The sequence below is a fragment of the Myxocyprinus asiaticus genome, chromosome 16 (genome assembly GCF_019703515.2).
Source record: "Myxocyprinus asiaticus isolate MX2 ecotype Aquarium Trade chromosome 16, UBuf_Myxa_2, whole genome shotgun sequence".
Lineage (NCBI taxonomy): Eukaryota > Metazoa > Chordata > Actinopteri > Cypriniformes > Catostomidae > Myxocyprinus > Myxocyprinus asiaticus.
In genome coordinates this window covers 3,552,501-3,576,480 of record NC_059359.1, presented here as the reverse complement: position 1 = coordinate 3,576,480, position 23,980 = coordinate 3,552,501, and the positions used below count along the sequence as shown (strand labels likewise).

The 23,980-nt window shown below is 35.9% G+C and overlaps 2 protein-coding genes across 2 annotated transcripts in view; both read left to right on the top strand.

The window, feature by feature from the left end:
- The first annotated feature begins 908 nt into the window (after positions 1-908).
- On the top strand, positions 909-9,848 carry LOC127454318 (uncharacterized). The gene is made up of 6 exons (XM_051721433.1): positions 909-1,054; positions 1,239-1,280; positions 5,039-5,365; positions 5,766-6,005; positions 7,429-7,513; positions 9,296-9,848. The coding sequence occupies exons 2-6, from the start codon at positions 1,244-1,246 to the stop codon at positions 9,369-9,371; spliced, it is 765 nt and encodes a 254-aa protein (XP_051577393.1). The 5' UTR covers positions 909-1,054; positions 1,239-1,243; the 3' UTR covers positions 9,372-9,848.
- A 2,525-nt stretch (positions 9,849-12,373) lies between these two features.
- The window catches only part of LOC127454311 (uncharacterized), a 14,460-nt gene continuing 2,853 nt past the window's right edge, over positions 12,374-23,980 (top strand). The window contains exons 1-6 of the mRNA XM_051721426.1: positions 12,374-12,826; positions 13,007-13,066; positions 14,322-14,660; positions 16,583-16,819; positions 18,727-18,823; positions 22,530-23,980. The exon at positions 22,530-23,980 is cut by the window's right edge and continues 2,853 nt beyond it. Coding sequence (XP_051577386.1) covers positions 13,012-13,066; positions 14,322-14,660; positions 16,583-16,819; positions 18,727-18,823; positions 22,530-22,593 — 792 coding nt within the window. The 5' untranslated portion in view covers positions 12,374-12,826; positions 13,007-13,011 and the 3' untranslated portion in view covers positions 22,594-23,980. The remainder of the gene's footprint in view (positions 12,827-13,006; positions 13,067-14,321; positions 14,661-16,582; positions 16,820-18,726; positions 18,824-22,529) is intronic.

Below are 23,980 nucleotides of genomic sequence, written 5' to 3'. Positions count from 1 at the left end.
ATAAATGTGGGGAACATAGGATCCTATAAATGTGGGGAACATAGGATCCTATAAATGTGGGGAACATAGGACCCTGGGAATATAGGACCCTATAAATGTGGGGAACATAGGATCCTATAAATGTGGGGAACATAGGACCCTGGGAATATAGGACCCTATAAATGTGGGGAACATAGGATTCTATAAATGTGGGGAACATAGGACCCTGGGAATATAGGACCCTATAAATGTGGGGAACATAGGATCCTGGGGACATAAGACCCTATAAATGTGGGTAACATAGGATCCTGGGGACATAGTACCCTATAAATCTGGGAAACATAGGACCCTATAAATGTGGGGAACATAGGACCCTGGGGACATAGGTATGACTCTCTCCGGAGCAGGTTATGTTCAGAGAGAAAGTTACTATACCCTAAAAGTTACCTCGGTTTTTGAAACCGAAAGTTGAGGTTATCTGCTTACTCTGAGTGAAAGCAAAGTCTTTCTAACAAGTCAGTCCACTGTCGGCCATCTTTTGAACTCTCTCGGGAGGCTATTTCCAGTCATGCCAGTGCAGCTCTTATCTACTTGAATGGAGAAAGACCAAAATCTAAAAAATGGTTGGTCAAGATTACGATCAAGGAACATATTTCACATCAGCAGTAAAATCTGACAATGCTGGAATCATTAATTTTGAGACTTTTCCTCATATTACGCTAAAAAAACGCAATTTTCCAGGCTTGTATAGCTAATGCGCACGCGCGTTCTAGTTGATTGACAGGTGATGTCTGTATCTTAAAGGGGGATTTATTCTCTTAATTGTAAGGCGGGACTTCCTTTCTACAGCCATTGACCGTTGGGCGTTCCAATTTTAATTGAAGTGGCCCGTCTCTGCTAAATAATCTCTGGTAAGAGTCACATAACCAGTTCTCTGGAATACAGGTGGAGCTCGGACACGGTAGAAGGACGAATACTGATCAGTTAAAAGATTTTTGCGTAAAACTAATTTCGTTTATATTAACAAGAACTCATCACGAACAAAGGACGCGGTATTTAAGTCTCGAAATTCAAAGTAAGTGTGTGTGTATATATATATATATATATATTTATATAGATAGATAGATAACAAACAAAAGTCAAAACAAGTGTCTTGTTGAACGAGTTAATCATAAGTAAACAATGCAGAGAGAGAGAGAGAGAGAGAGAGATAATACGTATTTATCAAATTTTCTCCTTAATTTTCTTTAAATTGTCAGGTGTGATGGGGTTATGGAGGCTGGTGTGGATTCTGTGCATGAGTGAGTTATCTGATTTTATTGACTCTATAAAGCTAAAACCTCCATAAATTATGGCCAGTTGACATCACATGTCATTTTATTGTTTTCAGAGAAAAAAGGAATTTCTTCTATTCTATTTCCTCCATTTGGCTGGACAGCAAAGAGCAGATTTTCTTCATAAACATTAAAATAAAAAATAAAAAAATTCTAATCAAAATAAATTCCTTTGTGTTCCCAAAATAATGCTGCCAAATGTGTGTTCTTATCAAATTTGTGTTTGTATTGTGTTTTATTAATACAGTTAATGCTGCCAAAAGAAAATAAATTAAAACTCAATTTTATGTTCAAGGTGAACGTGTCTTGCATTGCTCTATGATTTAATCACTTTCATCTTTGTTTCTTTAATGCAAAGATATATATTACTGAACCTGCAGAGTTGCATTCACAATGCATGCCAACCACATGGAAATAAAGCAAACTAAACTAACAGCACCTCCTGAGATGATCAGAGATCATTTTCAGCATTCTCATAGACGACATTATTCTTGCAAACAGTTTTCAGACGAATGAAACAGAGAAAAAAAGAGTGAAAACGCTTTACATGCGCTTGTTCCACGAGAAAGGCTTACCACGTGCCCCATTGAGAGCAAGAACCATTAATCACGACCACGAGGAGGTTACCCCATGTGACTCTACCCTCCCTAGCAACCGAGCCAATTTGGTTGCTTAGGAGACCTGGCTGGAGTCACTCAGCACGCCCTGGATTCAAACTCGCGACTCCAGGGGTGATAGTCAGCGTCAATACTCGCTGAGCTACCCAGGCCCCTATTTTGTCTGTTCTTATAAATATAAAAAAGTGTGTTTCTTTAAGCGCATGTCTTTGTGACTAACAGCATTTCTTGTCGCCCGCCTGTTGCGGGTAGATGAGCAAAATTACCCGCGCATTAAATACATTTGGACGAGGAGCTTGTGGACTGGATTCTGGATTCGGACTGTGATTTTACACCCTGGTCACTGTTTAATATACCTGGCGACTTCCCTTATATTGTCAATCATCATCTGTTCGCAATCGGCATCGGGATCTTTGTAAGACGTCGTCGATATCTGATTACATCGTCATATCGTTCAACCCTATATTACAAGACAGCATGCTAAATAATGCACATGAAACATTGATTAGAGTTGAAATGATTTAATTAGCCTGCTTGTAGAGATCACACAGTGATCCCAGAAGCAGTAAAGGTGGCTTGCAGAGCTCGGATGAGCAGTCCGATACGTGGAGCTGCGGTTGTTACAGAGCAATATCAGACCACTAGATGGCGCCATTGACCAATCAGAATCGAGAGCCATGCTATAATGCTGCTTATCAGTACCCCAACAGGAAGTTAAAGGAGTATTCCGCGTGAAGTTAAATTAAGTTAAGCTCAATTGGCAGCATTTGTGGCATGATGATTACCACAACAATTCATTTTAACTTGTCCAGTCTTTTCTTAAAAAAAAATAAATAAAAAAAATCTGTGTTGCAGTGAGGCACTTACAAAGGAAGTGAATAAGGCCAATCTGTAAACTTTAAAATACTCACTGTTTCAAATATATAGCCATAAGACGTAAACTTTTAGTGTGTGAAAATCGCTTACCTTTTCTGTGTAAAGTTATCCAATTTTACAACTTCGTTGACATGACGATGTAACACCATAAACCTTTAAACCCTAAAATAACCATAAAAATGATTTAAACAACTTTACAGCTCAATAATGCATGATTTTTTTAACAGAAACATTTATGTAAGTGCTTTAACAAAATTATAAGCTTCACATTTCTCCCTTTAAACCCTCCAAAAATTGGCCCCATTCACTTCCATTGTAAGTGCCTCACTGTAACCTCGATTTTTGCTTTTTTTTAAAGGAGGGATGAGTCAAACTAATATTGTGGTAATTGGCATTATGTCACAAATGCTGTTGATTGAGCTTAACTTGCACTGAACATGGAATATTCCTTTAATAAGTCATTTTAAAGCTTGTATGTTCAAGAAAAGAGAGTTTTACCCCTTTATGTTTATGTGGAACAACTTCCATATTCATTTATTCAGTCCTGCTGTGTGCTGCATCCTACACGTAATAGAAACGCATATTTCCAGCATACAGTGCATCCGGAAAGTATTCACAGCCTTTGCTCAATACTTTGTGGAAGCACCTTTGGCACCAATTACAGCCTCGAGCCGTTTTGAGTATGATGCTACAAGCTTGGCACACCTATTTTTGGGCAGTTTCTCCCATTCTACTTTGCAGGACCTCTCAAGCTCCATCAGGTTGGATGGGGAGCATCGGTGTACAGCCATTTTCAGATCTCTCCAGAGATGTTCAATCGGGTTCAAGTCTGGGCTCTGGCTGGGCCACTCAAGGACATTCACAGAGTTGTCCCGGAGCCACTCCTTTGTTATTTTGGCTGTGTGCTTAGGGTCGTTGTCCTGTTGGAAGATGAACCTTCGCCCCAGTCTGAGGTCCAGAGCGCTCTGGAGCAGGTTTTCATCAAGGATGTCTCTGTACATTGCTGCATTCATCTTTCCCTCGATCCTGACTAGTCTCCCAGTTCCTGCCGCTGAAAAACATCCCCACAGCATGATGCTGCCACCACCATGCTTCACTGTAGGGATGGTATTGGCCAGGTGATGAGCGGTGCCTGGTTTCCTCCAGACATTCCACTTGCCATTCAGGCCAAAGAGTTCAGTCTTTGTTTCTCATGGTCTGAGAGTCCTTCAGGTGCCTTTTGGCAAACTCCAGGCGGGCTGTCATGTGCCTTTTACTGAGGAGTGGCTTCCGTCTGGCCACTCTACCATATAGGCCTGATTGGTGGAGTGCTGCAGAGATGGTTGTTCTTCTGGAAGGTTCTCCTCTCTCCACAGAGAAATGCTGGAGCTCTGTCAGAGTGACCATCGGGTTCTTGTTCACCTCCCTGACTAAGGCCCTTCTCCCCCGATCACACAGTTTGGCCAGGCAGCCAGCTCTAGGAAGAGTCCTGGTGGTTCCAAACTTCTTCCATTTACAGATGATGGAGGCCACTGTGCTCATTGGGACCTTCAATGCTGCAGAAATGTTTCTGTACCCTTCCCCAGATCTGTGCCTCGATACAATCCTGTCTCGGAGGTCTACAGACAATTCCTTGGACTTCATGTCTTGGTTTGTGCTCTGACATGCACTGTTAACTGTGGGACCTTATATAGACAGGTGTGTGCCTTTCCAAATCATGTCCAATCAACTGAATTTACCACAGGTGGACTCCAATCAAGTTGTAGAAACATCTCAAGGATGATCAGTGGAAACAGGATGCACCTGAGCTCAATTTTGAGTGTCATGGCAAAGGCTGTGAATACTTATGTACATGTGATTTTTTTCGTTTTTATTTTTAATAAATTTGCAAAGATTTCAAACAAACTTCTTTCACATTGTCATTATGGGGTATTGTTTGTAGAATTTTGAGGAAAATAATGAATTTAATCCATTTTGGAATAAGGCTGTAACATAACAAAATGTGGAAAAAATGAAGCGCTGTGAATTACTTTCCGGATGCACTGTAAATAAGCATGAAATAAGTTGAAGCTTTACAACATGGAATATTTGTACTTTTAAAAATTCACTTGTCACACAGCAGCACCTAAAAAGCACCTAAAATCTACACTTTCCCTTAAATTAAGTTTAACCTAAAATCTGTATGTTGAAAAAACATTGTTGTCCATTTATCAACTGCCCAGAAACTAATCGTATTTTACTCATTGTCAACAGTGCCGGTGTTTGTTCATGGAGAAATATCGGTAAACTTTAAAACCGGGCGGCCCCTCTACGTGGCGCTTGGAAAAACCCTGGTTTTGGAGGCCGTATTTCAGAAGAACCCAGAGGATAAGATAGACATGGTGACGTGGGACCACGAGAGAGAAAAGGAGAATATCAGAATATCAGGGACTGTTCATGACAAAAGGATATCTTTGGAGAAGGATAATGCACTTCTGCGGATAACAAATATTTCGAGAGGTGACTTTGGCACCTACAAAGTTACAGTAACAGACAGTAATGGAGACCAGCAGCACGACTCCATAGAAGTGCGAATGATGGGTATGTAAGGATGGGTTTCAGTGAAACTATGCAAATTCTGACCTTTACAAGATGCTTTGCATATTTTCTGTGCATGCAAAGCTATAGCTCAATTTAAAGTGTGCTCACAATGAAGATTTCAGAAAACTAGATTAGCAGATCTGTATTTCCTTTGCAGATAGTTGACATGTCTTGCAGTTAAAGGGCATTTTACTCATTCTTATGTCTGCAGCTTTATGATGTCTTATTGCACAACTCTCTGGAATTCTTGATCGTGATTGGTCATAAAAAAATTATATAATGACCATCAAACTGTATGACCTCTCTGCTTTACATTAGGGTTGATTTTGTGACAATGAGCAAAATAAATATGTTCATAGAGATGCATAAACAGCCCACACATTTCCTGCTGTTGTTTTAGAGCAACCTCTGAAGGTGTCCATTGTAAACCTGTTGGAGTGTTTTGTGGATACAAATGACGTTGCGCAGTGGGATACCCCTCAGTTCTTGTGGTTTGTTGATGGCGTTGAGGTAACCACTCAAACTGCCCTGTTAGCAAATGGCAGAAGACTAAACATCTCACAGGTCAAAGGAGATAACTACACCTGCATCACCCACAGCAGTCTTGGAACAGTGACTACACATTATGAGACATCAAAAGGTATTTTAAAACATCACGAATACGTCCTGGTCAGATTGCACCATGAAATCAAAAGAAAAGGAAGCAATTACATTTTGCATAAAGAAAATAAGCCTGTCTTTAGGACCATTAGGATTTTTTGCATTTTCATGATAGTTAAGTACATTTAACGCCCCTAACTATAGTGACAGACAGCCAGATATTTTTCTCTTTGGGAGAAGCGGCAACAAAACTGCATCTGGTAAGAAACCGTATTATGTTTTTTCATTAAAACCTGTTTGAGTCAAAAGATTAGAGTCTCTAGTTTCATCCGATATGCCATTTTTCAAATTTGAACGATTTATCGTGAAACACCACGCTGCTAAACGCAATGTACACTAATGTGTACTTTAGCACATTTTTTCCTTAGAAATCTTATATTTACTGTGCATTATCACATTGAGAATAAATGGGTTCATCCAAAAAACTGGACAATGTTGCTTTCAGAGGCGTTATATGGAGTTAGGATGAAAATAAGGTGCATTTCGAACTGTTCTGAGATCAGTGCAGACAGACAGCACACTGGAGGTTAAGTCATTCACTAAATAGGGAGCAAGGGAGCATCCTATAGCTCTCTATGCAGTTAAGTGCATTCACTCCTAAAATCTGATCAAAAGTTCAGTTTCAGGCTGCAGATGATGTTTGGATCACTCAACATGTTTGACAGACATGTGACAATGATAATCAGTACATAGATTCAGAATTTATAATGTATCATTTTATTTTAACATGGTTGGCAGTGATTGGATGATGCTGGACATTACTTTGTATCAGAATTAATTATGATAATTATGATGTAATGTCTCAAAAATATGAATAATCAACACTCCTGGAAACATCATAAACTATTTGATTAAAAAAATCTGACTTTCTATAGCTTGGTATTATTTACAATTTCTCAACTTATTTGCTTATTTGATTTTTATTTAATTTATTTATTTGCATGTTTATTAGGTGCTACTAGACACAAATCGAAGAGGGAAATGGAAAATGCACACCGCAGTCACGCTTTGGTCTCAGGGTTATGTCATGTTTGGTTGAAAATCCTATAAATGTTTCTCAAAAATGTGTGAAACCAAAATGGACACAAAGATTACATTTCTATGAACTCTATTTTTAAAAGATTTCTCATTTTTATCATCTGGGACAACCTTGTTTGTCAACGGCCCAGTTGTGTCTCTCGTCTGAGGAGCTATTTGTGTGATGCTGTATGAAATGCTGTCTATGTAGATTGTTCTAAATCAGTCACTTAAGATGTTCCCTTTCAGTTAGGATGCGGCTTTAAAATGTGACAGCAAAAGCTCATTAGGAACATAACATATTTCTTATATTTTGATTTTAATAATGTCATTCAGCATGCCTTCAGGTTGTTTGTGACTGCTGTGTATTGTGTGTTTGTCCTCAGAAACTCAGACTTCTTCCAGCTATTTGCCATGTTGTAAGGGACTGATTGCAGCTGGAGTTGCATTAGCATTGCTTTTTGTAGCTTGGTAAGACCTCAGTCTTGTTCTATTGAAGACTCATTATTCACAATGATTTTGCTGGCTATATACAATTTTCAATATTGAAATCTTTTGAATGCACTTTTCGTTTGACCATTATTATGTGCATTAATAGACTCGTTTCACGATCTTGAAAGCAATGACACAGATGTTTTAAAAGTGGCTCTGATGCAGCAAAAATGGCATAAGTTCATTTGTAAGTGCCTATAAAAGATTACATAAAAAAAATTCTCTAAATGAACACAAGGAAGATGATAAAAAATCTAAAGTCTGTCATTTACTCTCCCTTATGTTGCTTAAAACTATATGACTTTTTCAGTGGAACACAGAAGGCAGAATGTTTAGTCTCAAGGCCCAGATATACTTCATGGGAAATCGAAGAACGAACGAGTATGATGTCATTTAGAGCAAAATCTGGCCATAAAGACTGTTTTTGCGTTCGTTTCGGTGGTTTGGAACAGCTCGCCTTGGCGAACTTTTAGAAAACTTCTAACCGGCTGCTAAACACCTTCTTACTGCCATCGGTTCATGTCGTCGGTAGGTGTGACCTGAAGCTCCACCTACTACTTTGTTTACGTTTTTCAGTCAGTATTCAACATGAACACACCTGCGTGCAAGAACATGTTGTGTGATTTTTGTTTTTTGTTTTGTTTAATTAGTCTACAAAAGGAATCAATTATACTCAAATACTCTCAAGTGCCCATTCACTCTTGCCATCTGCAGCGAAAGCCATTCACACATCTGCCCAAAGTAAAAGATTCCTGTCATAATTTTGTCGGTATTTTGCACATTATTACACGTTTATACACCCATCTTTGCAGTTGTATCAATGTGATCATAAATTAAAATAACAGAGTGTAATTGGCGATATTATGACCGAATATTGCATGTTAGCGCATAAGCATCATGAATTCATAATGTAAACAAGACAAATTAAACATTTTCTACTGCATATATATTATTTAAAATCATCATCGAGTGGTTAAAACAGCATCTTTTACTGATCTCATGTGAATTGTACTCATAGAATGAGGCATAAAGTCATTGATAACACATTTTAATGTCACATTAATTTAGGTTTTACATGTAGCATCCTCATATTTAAATGCTCCTCTAAACGCCTCCCACAGCGGTGTGACAAATGAGTTTCCGCTTGAACGCCCCAATGTCGTGAGGGCGCTGCGTGAGCTGTTGCTCTCGTACCCTATCATGAACATGCGCACAGGAGATCAACGGTCAGTGAACATTTTCACTAAATAATACATTAGATTTTTGTTTGTTTGTCTCATCAAATCGTATCGTATGCTTTCATAACAATCATGAGTCTCATGGAATAATTTATTAGACTTCTGAATTATACTTTTGTGTTCTTTTGAAGCTTGAAGAGGTGGTCACCATAAACTGCCATTGTATGACATCACTGAGCACAACATTTTTTCACAATTTCCCCTTTGTGTTAAGAAAAAGAAAGAAAGTCATATAGGGTAATAACAACACAGGGGTGAGTAAACAATGACTGAATTTTCATTTTTGGATGAACTATCCCTTTGACATTTTTCCTAACATCTCTTTTTGTTTTAAAAAAGTTCAAATGGTCAAATGGTTTTGTAACAACATGAGGGTGAATACATACTTTCAAGCCTTTTCAGAAAATAAATAAATATATATATTGAATATTGTCAAAAGGTCAAAATATAGAGATATTGTCTATTTAGCTATATCGCCCAGCTTATACTTACAGTTATTCTTACATAAACTTTTTTATTTCAGTGTACTTTTCATGATGAGAAGCAGAAAACGGCATTTGTACGTACCTACAGATGTGGAGGTGGCCGTGCCTAATTGAGTCCTCATGTTACACTCACAGAGCAGATTTTATTTTATTTCAATTATTCTTTTATTTTTACTTGTAAATATGTAAAAAAAAAAATAATAATAATAATTTATTGTGATGGTTATTTATTTAGATTTTTATGTTGGTGCTGCATTACAGTGATCCTCTCAACTGATTTGGTTTTACTTTATCTTCTATTAGAAAGGCCTGGACAGTGATTCTACTTAAAATTAGAGCATTTCTTTTAAAATGACAGAATGTGATTTGAGAAAATGTTTTTTTTGTTTTTTGCCTTATGCTTTTTTTTGGTTTACAACATAAGTTATAGTCTTAAAAGAACTGTATATTTTGTGAAAGACTTATATTTCTTCCTCAGTTGTTCTTCTGTCAGCCTGCTATGTAATCATATTTTGACACTGGTGTTCAAGTGTCCAAAGAAAATAAAAGTTTAAAAACTGATATTGAGAGTGTGATTCATACCAGAAAGGGTGGTAATAGAGCGGGACAATCATTCATGGTGTAACCTGGAAATATCAGGAAAATTTAGGGTTAGCCCTAAAACATTTCATCAGCTAAAATGGCTCTTTGAGCCATTTCTATAAAATGTTCATCATTATGTTCTTTTGAGATTTGTTTTAGGGTACCAGAGACTCCAATGTTTCATGTGTTATAATTAGGGGTAGACCGATATATCGGTTTTACCAATTAATCGGTGCCAATAGTTGGTTTTTTGGATCTATCGGTTATATGTCGATAGTTGCCGATAGGTTTTTTTTTTTATAATTTTGTCATTTCAAAATAAGAGTCCACGGTGTGTTTCGGGCATGTTTAGGCTTAAAAGTCCCGCGTTATGTACCAAATCTTACATTTTGTCTGGTTTTTATTGGGATTTTGGTTGGAAAAAAAAAATCTGCATCTGGGATTTTATTCATTTTGGACTCTAAATAAAGCCCGCCATAATATAGAAAGAATAAGACTTTTTTTTTTTTTACATTTCTATAAATACATTTTAAAAACTATCTACCGATTAATCAGTTATCGGCCTTTCCCACCACCTTAGTTATCGGTATCGGCAAAATCCACTATCGATCGACCTTTAGTTATAATAATAGTAATGATATTTACATAAACATTTATTTTCCATTTATATTATTTTAATATGTTCCTCTGGACCATTCAAAACCCAGTAGGCAGATATTATTGAGGATTTAACTCTCTGTTGTATTACAAAGCTGACAAAAGATTAGGAAAAGTCATGAAGTATCAATCTGGGCCCAACTGCAACATACGCCTTAAAGCTGATGTGTGTTCAAATGCATTCTCATATTCTAGCTTAGTAAGTCATCCATTTGTAATTTGATTTCACTTAAAAGTGTAATATGGGGTTTGTCGCAACTGGCTGCTGCTTAACCCTTTAAGCTTGAATGGGCCTGCGAGAACAAAAATAATCAGCAAAATATTAATAATTGCAGTCTTGACTAACAGAGAATAGGTATCATTTGAAAGCTTAGAATATCTACTTTCCAATGCATGTAGGCATTATGACCAAAACTGAACAAGTGCTTTGAATTTTGCTGTTTTGATAAATATATATTTTTTTTAATGCATTGTTTATATTATTGCAATCAGTAAAAACATCAAACTCATCAAATATCCATGTATCATATGTTATTGGAAAGCTCTCAAAGAGTAGAATTCAACCAGCCTATTTGTTTTACTCACAGAAACAAATATAGCGAGTGATAGCTAAGTATATGTCTTTGACAATTATGTTGGTGTTGCTTATGTGCTGCTTTTTCACTTATACCTTCATGCAGCATAAATGGAACATAAAATATCACATAACATTACTTAGAGGAGGTGATTATCTTTCAAACGAGCCTATGCACAAGGTAATCGGATGCATAGATCATTAGATAATCCACATGAAGCACAATGTTTCATATGGCCACCAGGAGATGGCGCCAAATACATGACACAGACTCAATGATGACTCAAATGGCACAGAATGAAACTCATTCTGTGAAATCTCATGACTAAAATCATGTCTGCATGCTATGCAAACCTTTAGTCATTGTTGTGTTTGCATGTGTAATTAGTTCTTATGTACAATTATTATGTTTTGTTTGTTTGGAGAGGCTTTTGGACACTTGGAGACATTTTTGGATACTATGATAAATTATTTTTGTAATGCAATATCCTTTGTTTGCTCTGTCATATCAACACAAAATTTTCCTCAGAAACAGTTGACATGATTGGGAACAAAACAAAAGCAGTTTTTGGAGCCACCTTCTTTACACCCAGAGATATATAATGTCAAATAAGAAAAAAGCTAAATTTTTGGCTCTTTTTTTAATTTTTATTTTCTTATCAGTTTCTTAGGCAGAGAGTCTCCGAATGTAATAATCTATATCATTAAAACATTTGAAAAGCTTACTTTACAATGATACCAAACATGTGATCCCCTTGTTTTAATTTTTTTGTCAAGCTATAAGACTTTAATTTTAGGTATGCTACTGAAACAGGAAAACAAAAACAGCTAGACAGAATGAAGATGAAAACGGGTCTCCTGGCACGTTTTAAAAGGTGAGCTGAAATGTGACTCATGGCATGAGAAAAATAGCAAGATGTGTCACAATCGTTAAAGACGTTTGTCTGGCGCATGTTTACATAGAGGCCGTTCAAATATAACATGATCTTCTATTTTTTTCTTGTGTATCTAAGTATATTTTTGAGCTATTAAAATGGCCTTGGCAACTCAGGGTAGTTTGCTAGCCCCTCCCAAAATGTGTCAACACTTTTGTCATTTGTTGCGGCAGTGTGAAAATGACAAATGTTATGTTTTGCAACATAGTAAGTCCAGCAGTTAAATTCAACATTAGATTGTGTTTGTTGTGGCAGTGCGAACCTTCAGACCCCAAACAGAACAGGATTTTTTTTTTTTTTTTTTTTTTTTTTTAAATAAGGTAACACTTTCTATGAAGCTCATATTTATGATGCATTTTATAATATGATGCAACTGTTATAATTATTTATGAGAAGTTATAATTTATTAAAAAGTGTTTTATGAGACATTATGAATGCAGTATAATGCATGTATAAAGCCTTTACAATGCATTATAAATATGGGCTTCATAGAAAGTGTTACAGAAAAATAATTATCCCGTAATCATAAACAAATGGTAAATTCGTGGAATTTCATTGGTCAAAAGGTGTGGGAACCTTGAGGGAGGGTTTTAGTATAGAAATATTTGCTCGAAGAAAGAGACAATAGTGACTTTACAACACAGGAAAAGAAAAAAGGAAATTCACCCTCTTGAAAAAAATAAGGTGATGCCTAAAGAAGTGGTAAACCCGACATGCTGAGCGAAAAAGGGAACAGAACTGAAGCATGTTTACTTTTGGTGCTTTGGTCTAGTTTAATTTCTTTTCTATACATAAGCATCTCTTCAAGGACATGTAAAGTGGTGAGTTATATACATTTACTGTATAAATGCTGTGCTCTGCTCTGACTCCAATTAATTTTATCGTGATGTCACTCATAAAGTTATAAAAAGTGTCTATAATGTGTATGTGTGTGTGTGTGACCTTAAGTCGCAAGAAGTATATTTCAAATATCAGTCTTTCAGCTTTTCTTCTTCATGCAGGTGACATGGAACTGCAACTACTGCAATTTATTTGGACTGTCCTACTTTTACAAGTCTACTGTGAGTTTTAAGTCTTAAACTTGTCTAGAGAGAAGTCAGTTAATCACACATCCGGTGTTTCTATAAGCCTATTTATGTAGATTGTTTCTTTATTACACAGCTCTCTTGAATACTTTGACTGGTCAATGACGGCATTCTATAGTGACATATTTTTGTACGTACGCAAAATTGTATAATTATGGAAGCCCGTCACGCCAAATGAAAAAAAAATGCAGCACACAAGTCATTGTTTGAGTCATTAACTCTTAAATAATAAGATAGCATATCATTATTTTGACATACTATCTCAAAATAACAAGATAATATCTTAAAATAATGAGACAGTATGTCAAAATAAGGAGATACTAATTCAAAATATATACATAGTATCTCAAAATATTTGACTTGTGTGCTTGATTTTTTTTTTTTTTTTCATTTGACGTGGTGGAAATGGGTTTAGAGTATAATTGACCGTTGTCCCAAGCAGTGCTGTAACATCCATGTGAGCATGTCCCCCAGTATTCAAATTAGTGGTCAATCAATATTTACCTTGTTTGGGAACCATAAACAATACACAGTTAAGCTAATGAACAACACTACTTAGCAAAAGAATTTCAATTTATTGAACATTGGTGTTCAATATAATATAGCTGTTGACACTGTTTTACAGTATAAAAGCAACAAACCACTTGAGGCTGTGGGTTACAGTAATTTTACCATGATTAATGGGCTTTGAATTGTGCCTTAGAATACCCTTTTTCTGTGGTAAAATCACTCTAATGCAATTAATCGCTGTTATTTTATTAATGATAATATACAATACCTCAGAAAAGTAATACAGTTCAGTTGTACAACAGTAAGCTATTTACGGCTGTCAAGCAAAATACTGTAGCAGCTTGCACATTATGATGCATTGTATTATAGCCTGTGCTACCTGGAGTGCTTTCTTTTTCCTTAAACATTTAGGTAAATTATGAATTTCGCTGTAATCAACAACAAAGCCACGCATGGATCCATTTTAGCATTAAAAGTGTTGCCATAAAGCAAATATTTCTGAGGTCTGAAGACATGAACAACTTTAATAGAATATCCAAGCTGTCATCTTGTAATTGCATTAATTCCGACACAATGTTAAAGCAGTGTAATTAAAGAATTTGCCATCACAGATTTGCATTTATCGTCATTTTACGATGGCTTCATACGTGGCTCATCCAGTCAGAATTTACAGTTGGAACTATCCGTTTTATAACATGTTTTTGTCACTGTTATTCCTCAGTGTTTTGGAGCGGCCAGTGTTTGTCTGTACACTTCACAAACCAGCAGCCAATACATGTCATCAAAGGCCATAATTTGAACCTACAGGCACAAATTGACCTGCTTGATGGTGAACGTATTACCAAAGTGACGTGGGACAGACAGGCCAAGAATTCTAGAAAGAATTCAACAGTTGCCGAGTTTCCTGGTAAAATCTCTGATGGGAGGGCGATTGTGGAACAACAAGGAGCCATGCTGAAGATCAGAGATTATCAACCATCGGACAGCGGCGTATATACAGTTACAGTCACAAACCAATCAGGGCAGAGACGTTCGACACAGCAAACCGTTGACGAGTATTGTAAGATGCTCTAAAATCTCTTCATTCATTTATAACTCATTACTGTGCTTACAAGGCAGCACTATATTTACTATGCAAATCATGGGGGACATTCAAATATTGAGGCCACGTCCACTCTAATATGTTTTCGCTTGAAACGCATTTATTTCGTAACGTTGACGTACCACCGAAAACGGAGCATTTTGAAACCGCTTATTTTGGAAAATGATGACATTAGAAAACGGTTTCAAACTTAAATGAATTAGTGTAGACTTGGCCTAAATGTCTCCCATGGAAATGTATGATTTCTTTTTTTTTTCCATACTCCCTGAAAGATATTAATGAAATAAGTGTCATGAGATATCTCACCGGTCTCTGTGACAGCTCTAGACTTTGTAAACAGCAAACAAAAATGTGTCCGCGGTCTCTTACGCTTTCTGCCTGTCAATCATTTAGCGCGTTCTCATAGTATTGTAGTTGCAGCGAAATATTGAGGCTTAATGCCATTTTTAAGCCATGTTGCTCATAACAGTTGTCAGTTGAGGGCGCTATTTTGCTACTGTTGTTTTTTTTGTGAACCATTTCTGCTTGATATCAGTTTTAAAAGTTAATTTGGTATATTTGGAGTGGGGGTTTTGGAAAGAGGGGGTGTGGCTAATCCAACGTTTCAGTTTGTGGAAATTCTAGAACGGCTAAAATCACTTATAGCACCTTTAACAAAACAAAACTAGTTTCTGCTGCTGCGACGAGGGAGTGACAGTAAATTTGACATATTTCTTCTGACTGTTGGAATCCGTCTCTATTTTTTCCTCATTTGGAAAGTTGTGGAAACATTATAGTGGAATTTTTCTTTTGCTATTGGAGCAAATGGCATGCAAAAATATTTGCTGTGGTGTTGCATTCACCACTATTGAAGATTACCCCTCTATAGTTTACATCCACTTTCCAAAACGTTCTGGAAATGTGAAAAGGGTCCATTAAACTGCATAGGTGGTGTTGCATTATGTGTTGATTAGTCGGGTTTCCATTCACATATTTTTTATGCACATTGTTAGATATCACATATAAAATGCTTGATGGAATCACCAAGATGCAAATAAACTTTCCAAAATGCACATAGAAAACGTATATGCTTACTTGAGGTGGATACAAGTTTTATTCGGTAACATGACACACACATAATCTATTACAGAAATGCATTTACATCGTATATTTCCATAGAATTTCTATAGTGATATAGATGCGCATTAAAAAGTCATGTGACTTTGCCTCAGCAATTCACGTGAATGCATTAACTTTATTCGCTAATTGCTTATGCAATATTCCGATTTTACTGCTGAGTTTCACTGCAGCATATTAACAACAAAAGCTCTCATGCAGAAATTATTTTACACAGAACCAAAACTTTTCTAAAACTTTAACACTTCTAAACTTTCACTGTCGTTTACTCACTCTGATATTGTTCCAAACCGATGTGAATGACTTTCTTCTGCAGAACACAAATGAAGATTTTTAGAAGAATATCTCAGCTCTGTAAGTCCATAGAGTACAAGTAAATGGTGGCCAGAATTTTGAAGCTTTAAAAATCACTTAAAGGCAGCATATAAGTAATGCATACGACTCCAGTGGTTAAAACTATATGTTAAGAAGCGATATGATGGGTGTGGGTGAGAAACAGATCAATATTGAAGTCCTTTTTTACTATAGATCTCCACTTTCACTTTCTGTATGTTATTTTTAAAGTTTCAAAGTTTTGGTCACCATTTACTTGCATTGTATAGACCTACAGAGCTGAGATATTCTTCTAAAAATCTTCATTTGTGTTCAGCACAAGAAAGAAAGTCATACACATCTGGGATGGCATGAGGGTGAGTAAATGATGGGAGAATTTTCAATTTTGGTGAACTATTCCTTTAAGTGTTTTATGTTTGTGTGTGTGTCAGTGGCAGTGAATCATGTATCAGTGATGGTGAATGTGTCTCACTGCATTCTGCACTGTTTGGAGGCGTGGGGCACTGAGCCCACCTTCACCTGGCTGCACGAGCAAGCGGCTGTGACAGAGACAGTGGGTCATGTGTCTGCAGATGGAACATCTCTGTATGTCTCCAGCACCTTCTGTGGACACTTCACCTGTGTGGTGAGCAACAAACTGGGCCAGAGTTCTGCAACCTACACTGCAGGTACAACACTGACAATCAAACCCAAACAATTATAGAGCAATGCTTACCAACTGTGGTGCTTGTCTGTGCAGTATTCACCACCAAGATGCTAGGGTGTTCTAGGCGGATGCAAGGAAATTTGTTAAAGTGCTTTTGAATGGTTTTTAGTGCATTTTTGTGCGGTTGCCAGGTTGTTTCCTAGTTATATTTAACCGCAAATCAAAAAAAAAAAAAAAAATGAAATCATATTTTGCATCAAGACAATGAAGCCTGCATTAAGGACTATTAGGATTTTTTGCATTGTGACTTTATTTTCAGTAAACTTAAGCACATTTTCATCCCCCATTTCTCATAACCGTTTCACTGAATGCGTCTGAATGTTCTACTTTACTATTCCCACTGTTTTCAATGATTCTCATTACCATAAGACATTCAAAAAATTGTTTTTGTTACTGTATTGCAGTATATCAGCAAACATGAAAGGCAGTCAGTCACTGTATATATAAAAAAAAAAAAAAATTACATTTACAGTATACTGACAGCTGAGGTTTCCAGAAATGAACCTTTAAAAAAATACGGTGACCATGTTTCAAGCTTTATGGGATGAAATTCTGATGCTTGTATATTTTACGGTTCACTACCGTTTATTATATTAACTGATATAAACTTGTTATACTATCCTTCTGGAACTATAAAAGTCTGCTCTTCACTTTAAAATGTATTGTTACACATGACGACATTCATCAAGAGTGATCCTTCCAGGAGCAATCATTTTTATTCTCAGAAACACAAAACACCATCAGGTTAACACGTTACACTAAAATAATGTTATAAACATTCAATAAAATATATTAAATGTAACAGAACACCCAAATGTACATAACTGTTATTTAAAAAAAGAAGAAACATAACTAAATATAATGAAATGGGAGGGGTCACGCAGGGACTTCTGGGAACACCCAATTATTGTTTTTCACCATTTTTTTAACAATAGTTTACAGTAAAAAGTACATGTATTAACTTGTTAATTTTTCAGCGTTAATCATATGGTAAAATGATACTTTTTACTTCCAACAAACACAATATTTTACCTTAAAATTACATGAATTCTCTTGTTAAATATATAGTAATTTTTACAACCAACGAAATTTTTTTTTTTACTGTATTATTTTTACATTTTACTATAAAAATTATGGACATTTTTTTACAGTGCGCATTAAGGAACAATATTTGGCCCTGGATTTGATTTCCAAGGGCATTTTTTACTTTTATGAGAGCAACTTTTTTTTGGCCATTTAAACAAATTGCGTCTCATCTGTTTGTTAAATGTGTTAATTTAATCAATTCAGTAGAACAAAATCTCAAGACTGAGAATTTATTACCTCTTACCCTAAGTAAGTAAATTTAATTAACATCAACTTGCAAAAATATGTATAACTAGAACAATAATATAATATTAAGAACTATATCACATGTTAAAAATAAAAAAAAAACATCTGTCCCAAGGGAGGAGTACATCATTACGGCCATCTTTTTTGCATTGCCTTAATGAGAATTGGGAGGGAAATTGTGCATAAGTGTCAGTAAAATAATCTCACACAAAAAAAAAAAAAAAAAAAAAAAATTTGCTTCATTTTATATATGCTAAATATAGTTCCTTATTAGTTTCTTTTGATTTTGGAGTACAATATGAGCAGGACAAAGTCTAATGTTTACCTGTTTTTGAGGCTATAAAGGGGTTGTGAGGTTTATAAAACATGTTATATCTGAATTACGTAAGTAATATGTCATTCATTTTAGGAAAAGTTAATTATTACTGTTCGTTATGCTTAATACACATAACAGCTGTTACTGCTTGAGAAGTTGATGAATTGCCTGAAATGTGTTTAATAACAGCCACACTAATATGGTGTGTGTGTTTGTTTTAGAGCCATGCCCGAGGAAAAACAGAGCCACAACTGCTGTTGTTCTGTGTTTAATACTGCTGCTGCTGGTGGTCACATGTTTGGAGATTCAACTATGGAGGTACATTAGTATCACAAGTTAAGCTCTATAAACAGCATTTGTGGCATAATGTTGGTTACCACCAAGAAAAGTTTTGACTTGTCCCATGTTACTTTTAAAACAGTGAATATTTTTATGTTTATTGCCTGGCCCCATGTACTTGCATTCTAAGTGCGGTCGATATTATTTTCTGTGTAAATCAACATGCCACAAATGCTGTTAATAGAGCTTAACTTATTTTGAAACTGGAACACTCTTTTAACTCGTATTCAATTAGATAAGGCCACGCCAAAAGTAAATATCTTATCATAGTCACTGTCAGTCATCTCAAACCATCAACAAAGAGAAACTGTCTGTCAAAGCAATAATAAGAGGCTGTAAACTACATTGTTTTTTAAGGTGTGGTCACACTAGACTAGACTAATTTAGATCCTGCAACAAAATATGGGGAATAAGATATGTCAGTATGCTCTAGTCTAGGGCTTCTGTTTTGAATAAATGATAATGTACAAGTAATAAAAGGTGATGTGTGTTGCTTAACCAGAGATGTGTGTTTGGAGTTCAAAAAGTGGATTCTTCAGGTATCGATAACTGACCGATAACAGATAAATCGGCCGATAGTTTTTAAAATCTATTTATAGATTTGTGTGTGTCTCAACTAGAGGTTTCAGTTTGGAGCAGGATCTGAACTAGAGGTCAAAAAGTATATTTTGCAGGTACTGATAACAGATTAATCGGCCGATAGTTTTTAAAATCTATTTATAGATGTGTGTGTGTCTCAACTAGAGGTTTCAGTTTGGAGCAGGATCTGAACTAGAGGTCAAAAAGTAAATTTTGCAGGTACTGATAACAGATTAATCAGCCGATAGTTTTTAAAATCTATATATAGATTTGTGTGTCTCAACTAGAGGTTTCAGTTTGGAGCAGGATCTGAACTAGAGGTCAAAAAGTAAATTTTGCAGGTACTGATAACAGATTAATCGGCCGATAGTTTTTAAAATCTATTTATAGATTTGTGTGTGTCTCAACTAGAGGTTTCAGTTTGGAGCAGGATCTGAACTAGTGGTCAAAAAGTAAATTTTGCAGGTACTGATAACAGATTAATCGGCCGATAGTTTTTAAAATCTATTTATATATTTGTGTGTCTCAGCTAGAGGTTTCAGTTTGGAGCAGGATCTGAACTAGAGGTCAAAAAGTATATTTTGCAGGTACTGATAACAGATTAATCGGCCGATAGTTTTTAAAATCTATTTATAGATTTGTGTGTGTCTCAACTAGAGGTTTCAGTTTGGAGCAGGATCTGAACTAGAGGTCAAAAAGTAAATTTTGCAGGTACTGATAACAGATTAATCGGCCGATAGTTTTTAAAATCTATTTATATATTTGTGTGTCTCAGCTAGAGGTTTCAGTTTGGAGCAGGATCTGAACTAGAGGTCAAAAAGTATATTTTCCAGGTACTGATAACAGATTAATCGGCCGATAGTTTTTAAAATCTATTTATAGATTTGTGTGTGTCTCAACTAGAGGTTTCAGTTTGGAGCAGGATCTGAACTAGTGGTCAAAAAGTAAATTTTGCAGGTACTGATAACAGATTAATCGGCCGATAGTTTTTAAAATCTATTTATATATTTGTGTGTCTCAGCTAGAGGTTTCAGTTTGGAGCAGGATCTGAACTAGAAGTCAAAAAGTATATTTTGCAGGTACTGATAACAGATTAATCGGCCGATAGTTTTTAAAATCTATTTATAGATTTGTGTGTGTCTCAACTAGAGGTTTCAGATTGGAGCAGGATCTGAACTAGAGGTCAAAAAGTAAATTTTGCAGGTACTGATAACAGATTAATCGCCGATAGTTTTTAAAATCTATTTATAGATTTGTGTGTGTCTCAACTAGAGGTTTCAGTTTGGAGCAGGATCTGAACTAGTGGTCAAAAAGTAAATTTTGCAGGTACTGATAACAGATTAATCGGCCGATAGTTTTTAAAATCTATTTATAGATTTGTGCGTGTCTCAACTAGAGGTTTCAGTTTGGATAAGGATCTGAACTAGAGTTCAAAAAGTATATTTTGCAGGTACCGATAACTGGCCGATAACAGATTAATCGGCTGATAGTTTTTAAAATCTATTTATAGATGGTTAAAAAAAATTCTTAGACTTTCCTTACTATGATGGGCACAGACATAGAGGCTAAAATCCCAGATGCAGATTATTGTTTATCCAAAATCTCAATAATAACCAGAATAAAATGATTTGTTGCATAATGCAGGACTTTTAACTGTAAACATGCCCAAAACACACTGGGGATTCTTATTTTGAAATGGAGACTTGGCTCCATTACAGTCCTCTATATTTAAGTATTCACCAAATTAAGCTTTTATAGCCTATATAAACACCAGATGAAGGGTTCTGTATTTATACATTTCACCTGATGAGGTTTTTTAGTATTATTCACAAGATATGAAGTCGGAGACACGATGTGCCCACGGGGGACATTTCTATATAGTAGTATTTTTCTTTGCATGCCATCGCTTCAGTTTAGAACACATGATTAAATTATCAAAATAACAAAATATGCATTGAAATGAAAAAAATGTGTGATCGTGAAAGAATTAGATACATCAAATCCCTCCGTGATTGTTTTTATTTCACCTCTAGAGACCGCTGTAGAATACTGTAGAACCAAGCCGTTCTAAATGTAGACTCTTCCAACGCTGCCCACAGAGGAACGAAAAAATAAAAATGATCTGCAAATATCAGCATAGATTTTTCCACTAACCGATAGCCCCAAAAAGCAACTATTAGCACCGATATATCGGTCTACCTCTAATCTGAACAGTGGAAGATTCGAGAAGTGTTCGGGAAACCATTAGTTTTGCAATTACGTTTGGTGTCACTAGTGGTGCAAAATTACACACTACTTCATTTCATCTACTTCAGTAATGTTGCAAACCATCCAGCTTCCCTTAAACCTGCAAAATAAGAGTTTCTACCATGTTTGCTTTTCAGCCAAATGGTCAATGTGTGATGTTTAGGTCCTCTGTTGGTCAAATGTCTTTTAGCTAGAAGAATATGCACATCAAAGTTCATTAAACTTTAACTATGGTGCACAGCAAAAGAGAAAACTTGTGTTTCTGCTCTCCTGCATTTGCATGTGTTTGAATGGAAGTACAGGTATGCAAACTCATGAGAGGAAAAAGAGAAAGTCATAGCAGGTGTTCCAGATGTATATTTTCAGTTGATTTGTTTGTTGTATTTAAAGCTTTTTTGTTGCTGCTAAAGTGCTTCAGCTTTAATTAACCCTTTCAAGTGATTTTAATGAATCCACTTAAGGTTAGGTTTAGGAAGTGGGGTTAATAAAATATGCATACCTGTTGACTGTATTACACCATTTACAACTAAAAATACAACTCTTTTGGCACCACCCTGTGGACCTAAACTGGAGCTCACTCATGCCCATATGTTTAACAACACTTCCAGATTCGGCCACTTGGGGCAGTGGTTTGAATTTCAGTAAGCACAGACTGATTTCAGTAGCAAAACTTTTGACCTACTGTCACCGAATTAACAGCGAGATCAGTCTGCAGAACTATCATTATTCTAAGCACTTCTCTATTCTTAGCACATGCTTTCTTATCTAATTGATTTACAAGAAAATGTGCATATCATGTGACGTGTTTGAGTTTCATGCGTTTTATTCTTTTAATTTCTGCCTGTTTTGCCCTTTCCAGGAGATGCAGGCATCAGAGCAACAGAAGGGAAAGACTGAGAGAATCGTGTGAAGACACATTGTGAGCGCGCTGGGCTAAATTCATCGACCCGTAGGTGGTGCAAGTCACACTGCACAGGGACCAACTTTATTTTTTCTCTTAGCACTGTATCCATGTCATGAACAGTTATAACTGCCCCATTGAGCAATAATTATGTGCAGTTCACAGCTTAGTCTTTTTATATTATCCAACACATCCTACCTCTTCTGCCATTACATTCCCTTGCACTGTATATAACAGATTTGTATTTGCACTGTGTATAATATATATGTGTGTGTGTGTGTGTGTGTGTTTGTGTGTGCGCATATATATTTTGTCTTGTTGTGTATACTGTAATTTCTATTACATTTTCTTTTTTATTCTATCTTTATTTAAAAAAAAAAAAAATTTTTATTGCTGTATTGTATTGTTGTACACTGGAAGCTCCTGTCACCAAGACAAATTCCTTGCATGTGTAAGCACACCTGGCAATATATCTGATTCTTCTAAATATTGAAATGACCCTGTGCACTGAAAAAAGCTAATGGATTATCAGTCACTTGAAGCTTTCTCAAGACAAATACATGATTTGATCCTTTGTTTTCTTATTGGTCATTGTATTTGACTGTTTTGTATTACATTGGACTTACTGGGCATTTTCATATTTATTGATGAGCATATTCATTTGCCCAAACTACAAAAGTAGGCTAGCATTAATTACACTAGTATCCGAAGTTGATGTAGTTAAGAATAATGGTAACACTTAACAATAAGGTTCTATGTGTTAACATTAGTAAAATGCTTTAGATATCATGAACTAACAATCAACAAAATTTTTACAGCAACTATTAATCTTTGTTAATTTAGATTATTATATATTTATTATTAATTCATGTTAGTTCATAATGCATTTACTACTGTTGACATATACAACTTAAAAATACATTAGTATTTGTTAAATGTTAGTTTAACATTAACCAAGATTAAGTGCTGAAATATTATTGTTCATTGTTAGTTTGTTAAACTAATTTTATAGTCTTAACTCTGTACGATTATATCTCATACATCATCTCTCTTTCTCTGCACACATCCTTATACCATATCCATATCAGTTCTCATCCTGTTTAAAACAACACGTGGTACTGTTGACATATGTTCTATACATGGAAAGCAGTGGTGCATTCAGAGGTGCTTTCTAACTACACAATAGATTATTGCCAACTGGGAGAGCGTTAAATGTCAAACAGTCCCAGTGGTGCATTAATCTGATGATGTTGTTCCAGAGAGTCAAAGCCCTTACAAACACAACCGGAAGTTTTTATTCAGCCAATCAGAGGTACAGAACTGGACACAGAAACCACGGTACTCTGGCGTCCACTGACCATGCCAGATGCAGCATGTCAAAACTCATGCTGTGTTTGGTATGGCATACT

What these genes read in the sequence shown, in the direction of transcription:
- LOC127454318 (XM_051721433.1), top strand. Translation starts at nt 1,244, where the DNA reads ATGGGGTTATGGAGGCTGGTGTGGATTCTGTGCATGA. An exon ending in CATAGAAGTGCGAATGATGG is followed by an intron (nt 5,366 to 5,765) that starts GTATGTAAGGAT and finishes CTGTTGTTTTAG; the next exon opens with AGCAACCTCTGAAGGTGTCC. An exon ending in ACATTATGAGACATCAAAAG is followed by an intron (nt 6,006 to 7,428) that starts GTATTTTAAAAC and finishes GTTTGTCCTCAG; the next exon opens with AAACTCAGACTTCTTCCAGC.